Source organism: Pseudorca crassidens, chromosome 5 (assembly GCF_039906515.1).
Source record: "Pseudorca crassidens isolate mPseCra1 chromosome 5, mPseCra1.hap1, whole genome shotgun sequence".
Taxonomy (NCBI): Eukaryota; Metazoa; Chordata; class Mammalia; order Artiodactyla; family Delphinidae; genus Pseudorca; species Pseudorca crassidens.
The window spans coordinates 62,522,187-62,535,865 of record NC_090300.1 but is presented as its reverse complement, the minus strand read 5'-3'; the positions used below and the strand labels follow the sequence as shown (position 1 = coordinate 62,535,865).

The 13,679-nt window shown below is 42.9% G+C and overlaps 1 protein-coding gene across 1 annotated transcript in view; it reads right to left on the bottom strand.

Annotated features, from left to right (window-relative positions):
- Positions 1–1,050: 1,050 nt before the first annotated feature.
- USP13 (ubiquitin specific peptidase 13) overlaps positions 1,051–13,679 on the bottom strand; it is a 121,605-nt gene continuing 108,976 nt past the window's right edge. Inside the window, exons 20-21 of the mRNA XM_067738126.1 lie at positions 7,823–7,907; positions 1,051–5,984 (exon numbers count right to left, since the gene is read on the bottom strand). Of these exons, the coding sequence (XP_067594227.1) occupies positions 5,891–5,984; positions 7,823–7,907 (179 nt within the window). The 3' untranslated portion in view covers positions 1,051–5,890. The remainder of the gene's footprint in view (positions 5,985–7,822; positions 7,908–13,679) is intronic.

Sequence of the window (13,679 nt, the reverse complement as noted above, 5' to 3'; positions counted from 1 at the left end):
ACAATTCTCTGAATGGTAAACAACCCCTCACTATCCCCCCATCATTTCCTTCTCCTCTTACTCCCTCACCAAAACAGATGGCACAACACTGATGTCAGTCACTTCACTTGGATTTTTAAAAATACATTGGTTCATTCTTTTAAAAGTTTTAAGCACTGAATAAACATATTTTAAGTGGTAATTAGCCTATATGGTAAGCAAAATATGCTCCCCCCCGCCCCCCGCCCAAAGACATCCACATCCTAATCACCTTACATGCCAAAAGGAACACTGCGGCTATGAGTAAGTTAAGGATCCTGAGATGGGAAGATTATTCTGGACCATCTGGGTGAACCCAATGTAATCCCGAGGGTCTCTGTAAGAAAGAGGCAGGAGAGCCAGTAAAGGAGATGTGCCAATGGAAGCAGACACTGGAGTGACGCCAATGCTCTCAGGAGGTCATGAGCCAAGGAATGCCAACAGCTTCCCGAAACTGGAAGAAGGAATGGATTTTCTCCTACGGCTTCCCTGCCAACACCTTGCTTTTAGCCCTGTGAGACCCATTTCCAGACCTCTGACCTAATAAATGTATTGTTTTAAGCCACTCAGTTTGTGGTAATTTGTTTACAGCAGCAATAGGAAACTCATTACAGCCTAGAAACACAATGTCATAAAAATGCTGAAATCCCTTGATGCAACTAGTGTTGACTCTGCTTATACCTGCATTAAGGAAGCCACCAGCAAACTGAGAGCCAGGGAACCACAGAAAGGTCTCACAATCGATTCCAATATTCAACTTGGCACCCAGTAGAGAAAGACAGCAGACTCCCACCTGCCCTGCCCCTCCCTCCTTCACAGAGTTAACATCGTGCCATCGATGATATTCCACTACTGATGGGACCTGGCAGCCTCGGGGCCACACAAAGAAGCCCTGAAAAGAAATAAAATTAGTCACTGTCTCAAGTTACCTGTTCCACTGATGGATAAGAACCTGCAAAAGGGCAGAATCGGTTTACGTGGCATTTTGCAAAAGAAAAAAAAAAAAAGAGAGAGCCATAAAGGGACCTCAGATTGTGAGAATAGCTTTTAATTTTAAAACAATTGAAGCAATAAATCATCCATCTCTCTTTCCATCACAGGCAAATAGTCTCCCAAAACATTTGAGATATTTTAAACTACAACTGTGATTAGTGCAAAATAAACACAAACTCTTTCAGGCGCCAACATCAAAACCTGCCAAGCAGACAGGCGCGGGCCACAGGATCAGCCTCAGCTGAGGCCAGGAGGAGCGGCCAGATTTCCATGGTATTTCAACACACCCAGCTCTGAACAGACAAAACAATACCGGGGGAGGAGAAACCACAAGAGAATGTTGCCCAAAGTGAAACCCATCTGCCCAACACCCTCAGGTGGCTAACATCCTTGGCACCTGGAAGATGCTTGAAAAATAAATGCAGAGTTGGCAGCTTCTAGACAAAGCTGAAGAAACAGGGTTTGGGCTCGTTTGCTTTTGGTTTTTAATTGGGGTCTTATATATATATTGGTTCTCATGCAGAAAAATCTGCTTTCTGGAAGGCATTCTGTGCCTCACATTGCTCCCGACTCCAAAAAAAATGTTTGTGCTGCTTCTGTCTGTCTGGATGCTTTGCAGACCCCCGCCTTCCACACCTACGGCACCTCGCTGCCTCCTCACGTCACCTGGTCTGGAGAGCACTGTCCAACAGAAGTACAACTCGTGTCTAATTTCAATTTGTTTGGTAGCCACATTAAAAAGAGATCAAAAGGAATAAGTGAAACGTTAATATCATCTTACTTGATGTATCTAAAATATGGTCATCTTAGCATATAATCATTATAAAATATTGATGCAATATTTTACATTCCCTTTTATTGGTACCAAGCCTTCCAAATCTGGCGTGCATTTCCTGTGTACAGCACAACCTCAATGTGCACAAGACACATTTCCGGAGGTCATCAGCCACATGTGGCCATGGACAACTGTACTGAACAGCACAGATCTAGAGAATTATGACACAAACTCTTTCAGGATGATTTACTGAGTAGGGAATCTCCATGGCATTGTGTGGACGATCTTATACATCAACTTAAGGGTACAGAATCTTGTTCTGTAACCTAGGATTTTTGACCTTAGGTGAAGGATAGAATCACATTTTATCTAATCCCATCCCCCTATCCTGCCCCCAACACTGGCCATCTCCCCATTGACGGCCCACACGGACGATGTCATTTAGCAACAGTGATGCCTACCAGATGAAAAGACATCCTTTCTGTGGTAGAAAAACTTATTTGAGGATCATAGCTATAACTCAACTAGAGTAAGATAATACTCCAGAAAGGTTACAGAGTTAGCGGAAGGTAGTTCTGAGGTTTGTCAGGGCAGGTGGTGTTTTAAATAGATTTTTCATTTTTGAGGAAGATGGTAACAAAGTACCTTACCGACTGGGAAGTGGAGAGTTTCAGGAGTGGGAGAAAAAAATGGGATAATCACCAAAGAAAGTAATTCCCCAAGAAATTGGCAGTAGAAGTTGGGGTGGCAAACACTAAAAACGAGGCAGGTTCTAAAGTGGGGTGCGAGAGCTGTAACAAACCAGAACCATAACATCGAACCTCTATGTGATCCCTCGCGTCTCACATGTCTGACCAAGGTAGTAACTGCAGGAAAATAAAAATAGAACCGAATGCTAGAGCAGAAAGGGACTTCTGAGCTTATCTGGTCTAACCCACTCATTTTAAGGAAAAAGGCCTAGAGAGGTAAAGCGACTCGGCCCCACCACACTTAGAAGTGGAGTCGGGCTACAAATGCAGGTGCTCGCACTATGAATTGCAGGTAAGGCTCCATCCAGTTCAGGTCAAGGGAAAAAACAATGTTGGGAGTAGCAGGCTCAAGCTACGCCCTACAGCCCACGGTGAACACGGGGCAATGGCAAGCACATTCTCTTGTAGGTGGGAGAAAACAGCAAGTCAATTCAGAACATTAAAGCAATGTTGACATAAAATGGCATTAAAACATGACTCTTCTTTAATAGTCCTTCCCCCATACTTTTTCTCCCCTTGGAAAAAAACATCCCAATCTGAACCAAACTGGATTTCTGATTAGTTGTGTGGGCATTTAGATCAATTGACAAAACAAAAACTTTGATACGCTGTATTTTCCAAAGACACATTCATCAGGATTCTGCACAAATGGATATCAAAAGATATTTACAGGAAGAAAGTGCTCTCTTTCACACATACACCCACGCAGTGAGAATTTTCACAATTACACCACCACACCTCACACAGAAGACGCCTAACAGGCTGATGAGCAGTTGACAAAATACACACATTATTCCAGTTTTTAGTCATAAATAATCTCGACATACGTGTGTAAAATTAAGCAGTATATTCCACACTCTGATTCCAGGGAAGCCTGCCTTGAATATATTAAGATATACATACAAATACATTTATAAGCATGAAAGAAAACCAATATTTGCTCCAGTTTTCCCAACTCTCAATCTGAAATAAAGAACAGCACATATACAAAACTTTGCCTTGTAGAAATAGCCCTTTGTCTTGTGAGGAGAAAAAAAAGGCAGCCATATTCCACTTTCTTACGATAGGTTTAGGTATCAAAAGGGCTAAATTTCTTTTTCTGCTTAATGAATTAAGTAATGTGGAGCCTGCAATCTTATATACTGACTTTACACCGTTCACTTTGTAAGATTTTATTATAAAATTTTTTAATTTGCTCAAAATACACATGCCAACTTTGTCCACATTTCAATCCAAAGCCCCAATCCCCCTCCCACCCCCAGAAAAGGCCTTCCCTTTGTAACAGCGGTGAAAAGAAGTCACTTTTGATGTGTGTTTGGAGTCACTATTCTATGGTACTACAGCCCTAAGGAAACGGGACTCCGTAAGGCTGCTTAGCATGGGGGTTTCTGCAGGAATCAGGGACTCGTGTCACCGAGCGGGGCTGCTTTGAGGTGTCCAAGACAATGTGAAAAGGTGACACCAGTGGGCAGAGTTTAGTAGAGATTTACTGCCCCATGAGCTCCCTCCTTCTGCCAATCTCATTTGTTCCCGAACTGAAGAAAACGTCAGAGGAGAGACGAGAGGAAGCATGCTCTACTAGGGCCCACCCACTAGGCACACCACCTGCTGCTCTTCAAATGGTCAGCGATCAGATCTCTCCAGGTCCACAAAGCACAGTCGGAAAGAGAGGGCAGGGGGTCATCACACCACTGTGCACATAAGGAAAGATGAGGGACTTGCCCAGCTACGGGCCGCACCCAGGTCCACGGGCCACAGGCCTCGGGCTCTGCATCCCTTGCTCACGTCTCCTGTGAGAAGGGCCCCAATCATAACCAGAACCCTGATTGTTCATAACTCACATGTCATAATCCAACTTCCAGACTTCACAGAATTGTGGAATTCTGTGCTATATTTCACCCAGTTGGTTCTACTTTATTTTCCTACAGTCTCCAGGAAGATCCTTTCTACCAATCAAATGCATATTAAGCAGACAGCAATAAGTCCTTTTTTATTTGACTGAATAATCTGAAATAGAAATTCCAGAGACCCTAGCATTTGGTACAGAGCTGTAGGAAAATTACAGAGCACTATCGTTCCACTTTTTCATCACATCTGAAACTCTGATTTAATCCCAGGTTGCAACTAAAATGCTGAAACACCGAAACGGAAACGATGGTCTTTCATAATGTCATATAAAGTTTCTTTGCATCTGAAACCCTTAAACTGCTGAAGATCACACTGTTGGTCACAGCAGATAAGCAGTGAAGGTAAGTCAGGAGGTGATTAGCCAACAAAGGGCAGAGATGAGACTCTGGCCCCAGAACACATAGAAATGAAGACAAGCAAAGAGCTGGGGATGAGAAAATTACAGACAAATTTGGGGCACTTAACATGATTCCAGCGAGTTGTCATGTGTCATGGTAAGAAGAGATCAGCTATTTTAACTAACAGTACACATGACTATGCCTTGGGGGAGGGCTGCTGAGAAACAGAATTCATCTACCTTTGGCAAAGAACAACACTGTGCTGCTGGGGGCATCTGCGTTCACACGACCAAATGTCACAAACCCAACTGAATTCTGGACAGCACTGAAAGGGACAACAGCCCTTTTGACGCCTGAAAATCTAAGCGGGGAACTAATTTTTTAAACTGTTCCTGAGTTAGAGTTTCTTTAAAATATTGACTTGCTTTTTCCAGCTATGCTTACTACCAACTATTTTAACCTTTAAAAACCAACCCGTCACAGATTTTCTAGTTGACTATAAAGGTCTCACACTCTCAGTCGCATTCTCACACACATTCACACACTCGTATTATGAATTTTGATATGATTAAATTAAAAATATCTTTCATTGTAGATGTTCTAATCTACTCTACATGGAGAGGTCAGAAATCATTGTGTGTCATGAAAAAAACTTATGTCACAAATAAAGCCCAGCCCAGTTACTGATTTTCGATATGAAACGAAAGTGGGCTTTTTGTTTACGGTGGGTAGGCGACACGACTGGCCCCATTACTTGGTTCCTCTGGAGGCCACTATCGCCGACCCCCAAAGCAGAACAGAGGATTGGCGGCACTTCCTGCTGTTGATGTGCCAGTGGCAGATCCCCCACCAGCAACAGGAATACTTTTTTTTTAACCATCCTCTTCTTAAACATTTATAAAAAGAAAAATTATCTACAGTAGTGTATCATCACTAATAGAAATTTCCTCCCGGTTCTACTTCAGAAGGCATCAAATGATGTTCTTTAAATAAACTATAAATACCCCATGTACTCCCTCATGTCTGGCTGTCCCAACTTCTTACTTTTTTTTTTTTTGGCAAATTAAAAAGGTGTATGGCTTCTTCTCGCCAATTTGTACGTCTGAGGTTTAGCTTGGTATCCTGCGGTAAAAGTACATGTAGCCCAGGTCTTTAGGGGGCCTTTCTGAGGCACAAACTTTGTGGTCATTGTAGATCACCCATCTGAAAACAAAAGACAGAAGCATTTGATGGATTTAAGTCAGTTCCAGGAAACTTTGCAGGAGAAAGTTACTGCACCATACTTAAACTAATCAAGATGGTTTAAGATAAACCAAACTCAAGTCTGTTGTATAAAAAGAAACAGAATGCTGGTGGGAAATTACAACTGCTTTTTTATTCTCAAGTTCAATCAAAAAGTAGTTCCTAAGGAGCCTCCAAACATTTCCACTTGTAGAAATCCATAGATGGCCTCAGAACTTCAGTCAAAGAAGTATGTGTTTTTTTCAGCCTTAGGTATAAAACTAGCTAAAAATCAGGGCTTCCCTGGTGGCGCAGTGGTTGAGAGTCCGCCTGCCGATGCAGGGGACACGGGTTCGTGCCCCGGTCCGGGAAGATCCCACATGCCACGGAGCGGCTGGGCCCGTGAGCCATGGCCGCTGGGCCTGCGCGTCCGGAGCCTGTGCTCCGCAACGGGAGAGGCCACAACAGTGAGAGGCCCGCGTACCGCAAAAAAAAAAAAAAAAACAACTAGCTAAAAATCAGAAGTAAATAGACATGCAGTGAACTATTATACAACTATTAAAATATCTTTGAAGAATATCTGGTAAAGTAAGAAAATAATCACAATATAATATGAAGTGGGAGAAAGCAGGTTACAAAATTGTACGTACTGTGTACAAACTTTAAGCTTTTAGAAAAGTTGTAAATACAGACATACACATACCCTCTCTCCCAGTGAAAACAATGAAACAAAGGGAAATGTATCAAAATACAGACAATGGTTTTCTCTAGGCTTCCAAATAACACATTCTCTGTATGTTTTTGTATTTTACAAATTCCTTATAATGAATTTCATGGCTTTTTAAATTATAATTAAGCTATTTTTCTTAAGAAAAGTATTTTTAAAAGAGCTATCATGCTTGGTAATAAAAAGGATTCACTATAAATCAAGTTCCTGTGCTCAACTATTTTATTAATCAAGTTGAGAAGACAAGACTAAAAGACACACCAAAAAGGAACACAGTGGATTCCTGACTGGGAACCAGTCACTCCTGCAGTACAAGGTCAACGTCCTACCAGGAGAGGGCAAGGTTACGTGTTTCTCCAGTGTCCATGTGGCCCAAGCACTGCCTCAAGCAGGGGTGCTGACCCACAGGCCAGGCCACTCAGTGGGAACTCAAGGAAGGGAAACCAGTGGGGCCCATGGGGATCCAGCCCCAGAAGAAGGTTCTGAAGAGAGCAGCGGCCTTACACCCCCCCAACTGTCTCATTCCTAGCTCACCACACACCTAACAATTCTTAAGAAGCCAAAGCTACAATAGGGCAAACACTGGGTGTTGGAGTTACCAGATAAAACACAGGATACCCAGTCAAGTTTGAATCTCACATAAGCAACAAATACTTTTTTAATACAAGTATGTCCCATGCAACAGCTGAGACATATTTATACTAAAAAGTTATTCATTATCTGAAAAACATAATAGGGTATCCTGGTTTTCTTGTTTTGTTTCGTTTTGTTGGCTAAACCTGGCAACCCTGGGGAGGTTCCAAATATGGACACACATTCTGCTGCGGGATGCGTCTTTACTTTGGGAGGTCCCCTTGCTATGACAGTGAAGAGTGACGCTGAATACTAGCTCTGACATAGCTGCAAACATCAAGCTATTTAGCCTGTCTGAGCCTTAGTGCCCTGATGTGTAAAATGGCTTTAAGAGTCTATCCCTACAAGACCATTATGAAAACCAAATGAGATAACATATGAAACACCTAGTGGAGTGCCTGGTACATAGCAGGTCCTCAATAAAACATAGATATTAGTTTACCTTCTCAAAAAGACTCACCTTCCTTCCTTTTTGATGTGACAAACGTAGTGTCCACTCATGGTAGATGTCCCCATGTGACTGATGAACGCAAATAATTCATACACTATGAAAGAGGAAACAACTCAGTTACAAGGCAGCATTTCTAGAAATCAACAGCACTTCTGACCAGAATTTAAAGCCAACGAGAGTGTAATCCAGCAACTGTTCAGAATCAAAGTCTATTTACTTACTACGTTGAGAACACACCCACCTACCCAAAGGGACGGCAACTTCAACCTGCAAATACATAACAAAGCAGGACATGAACTTTACAGCTGACCTTAAGCTCCTATCTGAAAGGGGATTAAAAGTCCCACAGCCCAGTCTGGTGGCAAGCTCACAGGTCTCAAAGGGTAGTCCCGGCTCCATCACTTCCAAGCGGCATGAGGGTGGAGAAGTTGTTTCATCTCCCGGAGCCCATTTCTTCACAGAAATGAAAAATCCACCCACTTCACAAGGTTGTATGAGGCTTAAATGAGCAATTCAGACTAAAATACCACACAAATGTCAGGATTAGGAGGAAGACAGCAGATAGGTGTTATCATTTGTAGAAAGGGATAATGCTCAGAAATGCATCTTGTGATTTCTGACTGGCTCATGATAATAACCTCCATGGGACCAAAATTCAGGCTTCATGCCTTCTGAACAAGGAGATATATAGCCTCCTGGAGCTTAAGATGGATGTTTATTCTCTAACAAGTATCTGCTGTCATCTTGCACAGCACATGCTGTACCAAATCCAGGGGTGAAGGAATTTCAGCTCATTCCCCCACCCACCACCCCCCAGCCAATCCTAGGCCTGCACAACACCGGCAAAGTGGCTTCCACAGACTGGCACCAGTGCAACTCCGCAAACTGCTGCAGACTACGACGAGACAGGTACAGAAACTGAGTTAGCGTTTACAGACTCTTATAATAATTTGAGAGGAATATTCATGTCTGTTGAATCTAATTAAGGAAAAAAATGGGCTTGCATATTCATTGTTTTTGGTACTCAAGTTCTGTTGTGTTTTACAAGTGTACTGGTTCTGGACAGACCCTTTTCCTCGCTCCTCCCTCTCTCATTCTTTCTCTCTCTTGCCGTTCACCAATGCTCATCCACATATTCAGCTGTGAATCCCCAGTCCTCATCTTAGCCTTCGGCGCATCACATACTATGGACCACTTCTCCTCCTTCCCCAAACATCTGCCCCCAGGACATGGCTGTCTTTTTTGTTTTCCAGGTGCCTCACTGGCTTCTCCTCTTCTCCTGACTTTTAAACATTGGTGACCTGGGGCTCTGACCTCAAGCCTTTCTTCCCTCTCTCTATCTTCTCTCTCTCTCTCTCTGTCTATCTTCTCTCTATCTTCTCTCTCTCTCTCTCTCTCTCTCTCTCTCACATACGCACGCACGCAAACACACACACACACACACACGCACGCACACACACACACACACACACACCCTGTACATTCTCATCCTCTCTCTGCCACCTCCCCTACCCCTTCCCTCTCTGGTTGATCTCATCCAGTCTCATGGCATTAAATGGAATTATGTTCTTAATTTCATTTCCAGAATGTTCACTGCTAACGTACAGAACTACAATTGAATTTTGTATATTGGTCTTGTTTCCTGCAACCTTTCTGAATCCATTCATTAGTTCTAATCGTTTTTAAAGTAGATTCCTTAGGATTTTCTATATACAAGACCATGTCATCTGCAAACAGAATTAGTTTTACTTCTTCCTTGCTTATCTGGATGTCTTTTATTTCTTTTTCTTGCTTAACTGCCATGGCTAGTACCTCTTTCACAATGTTAAATAGATGTGGCAAGAGTGGACATCCTTGTCTTGTTCCTGCTCTTAGGGGAAAAGCATTCAGTCTTCACCATGAAGCATGATGTGAGCTGTGGTTTTTTGGTAGGTACCATTTATTAGGTTGAGGAAGTTCCCTTTCATTCCCAGTTTGTTGAGCATTCTCTCCTCAGCTTTATCCATCTCAATTTTCCCAGTAACTCAGGACAAAATCTGGACTCCTCTCTCCCACTGTTTACACACATCCAATGCATCAGCAAATCCTCCAAAAATATATCCAGCATTTCCTTCAAAATATACGCAGAATCCAACGACTTCCTACCACTTGCACTAGTAAGCCCCAATCCAAGTTACCATCATCTCTTGTCTGAATTATTACAATAGCCTCCCCTCCTAACGGGGCTCCCTGATTCCTCCCTTACCCCTACCAACCACTCTCAGTATGGCTGCAAATCTCACTCTAACAATGACCTATGAGGTCCCCCCACCTCCTTCCACTCTCCCCCCTCCACTCCAGCTCCTCCGGCCTCCTGGGTTCTCCTCAAACACACCGGCTACTCCTCTCACTGACAGAGAGGGCTTCAAGCCCCACACCTACGGTCCCTCTATCCGAAACTCTTCTTTCAGATGCCATATGATCCAGTCCTCCCTTCATCGAGGTCTCAGATCAAATGTCATCTCAGAGAGGCCTTCCTTATAAATAGCAACTCCTCCCTCCTTCCACCCCACCCTCACCCCAACCTTGTTTTACTGTTGTCCACGGAGCTCAAAATAACACCATATCACATACTTGTGTATTTACTTACTGTCTATTTCCTTTTATCCCAGGCTAGAACATAGCTCCATAAGGATGAGAAGTTTGTTTGGGATTTTTTGGGGTTTTTTTTTTTTTTTTTAGTTTTATAAACTCACCAAATATATATATTTTTAATTTCATTTGTCTGTTGTGTTTACTGGAATATTCCAGAATTCCAGACACAGAGAACAGTGCTCAGCATGCAGTAGGCATGGCTCCCTTCACCCCATGTCCTCACTTGTTTTTCTGTCTTTTCATATTGTATACATTTTTATAAACCCCCTACCAAAGTATAAATTGGGGTATAAATTAGTGAAATAATTATTTTAAAAAGAAATGAACCAGAGGGGATTGCCTTTCCCATCCTTAACTAAGTTTTTGTCACTAGCTATCACATCAGCTGACAACCCCCAACACACACACACCGAAAAAAAAAAAAAAAATCACAGGTTTGAAACAGAAACCAGGCAAAAACAGTTGTGAATGACAATCATTTTGCCTGGCACTTAGTGATCCAGGGACCCTACCCTTGTCGGCCCTCCCCAGTGTTCCCCATCACTAAGAACCCATCCCCACCCTAGTAAACAAGAGAGAGTGTAGGCTGAGACTTTTTCATGTTCCTAGACCCTGGTTGGTTTTTAAAGCTCTCTAGGAATAATTTTATATCAAATTCCAAATCTTCAATTTGAGAGGTACGGGGCTGGTCTCCCACAAGGTGGCTGCCCTCTTAGAATTTTCATGGAATGAAGAGAGTATGTGATCCTCCGAAGAAGGCTTTTCCCTCACAAGAAACTGTCCCCCAAAACAATGCCTTAAATAACTGAACAGAGTATTTAATGAGCACTTCTCACCATAAGCCAGGGTCATTTCAGTGAAACATTGCTCAGATACCAACAAGCCAACATGTTAACAAAATAGACAGACATAGAGAAAAGAACAAATCCATACACTCCAACACACCCAAACATGTCATTAAGCCCCCAAAGGCATTTCCCCCTCTTTAGTTAAAAGCAATTAATTCACGTGTATACTCAAAATCATAAAAATAAAGAAAAAAATATTAGCATAAATCTTAGTCCTGTAATTAAAATTAACTGTGTTTATCAATAGAAGCGACCGCTCCATGCATTATTCAAGCCCTCCTGCTAGGAACCAACAGCAAAAGAGAATCTCGATAAATCTGCAAAAATTCAACAGGTAAGAAATCTCAGTTTATCTTTGTTTCCAAAGAGAAAGTCAAGGTGAATAAACCAGACAGGGAAGCCACTTGCTGATTCTTCTCCTTGTTCCCAAAGGTCTCCCTCCAAAAATAGCATCACCACACTCTCAAAAAGTACAGAGACCCCTTTTTATATAGCTAGAAAAGGCATTTTTAAGCAAGGTAAATCAGTTCAAAACTGTTGACTTGTAACCGAGCAGGACTGTATGGGGCCTTCCCGGGACAGACCCCTCCCCATATCCTCTGCTTTAGCTACTCTCTGTACCTAGACAACAGTATTTGATGCACATTTCCTGAGTTGTTTTACAGATGTGAAAACTCCGCACCAAATGGAAGATGTTCACTACTTGATGATCATGAGTACATGGCCCCCAGGCCTACTGGAGCCTGAGGATTGATAATGTCAACCCCTGTGACACCACCCTGTTGCCTCACCATCAGCCAATCAGAGAACTGTGCACAGGCTGATCACATAACCTGCGACACACCTCCCTCACCTGGCTTTTAAAACTGCTTTGCTGAGGGTTTCCCTGGTGGCGCAGTAGTTGAGGGTCGGCCTGCCGATGCAGGGGACGCGGGTTCGTGCCCCAGTCCGGGAAGATTCCACATGCCGCGGAGCGGCTGGGCCCCGTGAGCCATGGCCGCTGAGCCTGCGCATCCGGAGCCTGTGCTCCACAACGGGAGAGGCCACAACAGTGAGAGGCCGACGTACAGCAAAAAAAAAAAAAAAAAAATGCTTTGCCGAAACCTGTGGGGGGAGCTCGGGGTATTTTTTGAGCATGAGCAACCCGTTCCCTTGCATGGCCCTGCGATAAACCTTTCTCTGCTCCAAACTCTGATGTCTCGGTTTGTTTGGTCTCACTGCGCGTCGGGCAAAAGAACTTGCGCTAACAGACTTTCAACAGGGAAGCTTTCCAAGTACCCGGAAGAACTGCACAAAACTGCCTAAACCACTTTGGCCAACAGAGTCCCTCTAATGAGCCAGAATTAAACTGTCTGAAACTAGCATCCCCACTTCCCTCTCCCAACAAATCCCATCCTTTTCTGAACTTAGGAACATGTTCACAACCTTTCTAATACGAAGAATTTTTTAACATCAAAATTTTACCACCTCCACCCAACATAATAAGGGATTGAACTTGATTTTATTCTTTGAGAAAGCACTGTCAGAAAAATGATATGCAAACTTGGAAAGCAGAAGGGGTAGGCAGAATGCCCTTTCGTATCATGTGGAGGAAAGGCCACCCAAGGATGGTCTAGGGTAGGGACTGGCATACGATGCCCCATAGGCCAAATCCAGCTCACAGCCTGTTTTTGTGCTGCCCAGAAGAAAGGGGGAAAGAAGGGGGACAAAAATATGAGACGACAAGTGTATGGCCCGTGAAGCCTGAAACATTTACTATCTGGACCTTCAGAGAAAAAATGTGCTGGCCCCTGGTCTAGGGGAATGAACTTAGTTCATCTCACTACTTACTACTGATTAAAGAAAGCTTCCAAACTTAGTGAAGTTACTTGTTAAGTTGTAGATTTTTGTCTGGGAAAGATATCAAAAAATTCTCTCCAGTGGAATATATATAGACATACCTCAGAGAGATTGTGAGCTCTGTTCCAGACCACCACAATGAAGCAAATATCAAAATAAAGCGAGTCCCATGAAGTTTTTTGGTTTCCCAGTGCATATAAATAAAAGCTATGTTACACTATACTGTAGCCTCTTAGGTATGCAATAGCATTATGTCTAAAAAAGCAATGTACATATCTTAATTTAAAAATATTTTAAGGCTAAAAATGCTAACCATCATCTGAGCCTTCAGCAAGTTGTAATCTTTTTGCTGGTGGAGGGTCTGAAATATTGCGAGAATGACCGAAATGTGACACAGAGATACTAAGTGAGCAAATGCTGTTGGAAACATGGCGCCAACAGTCTTGCTTGACGCATCGTTGCCATAAGCCTTCACTTTGTAAAAAACACAATGTCTCTGAAGCACAACAAAGCGAAGCACAATAAAACGAGGTCCACCTGTGTGT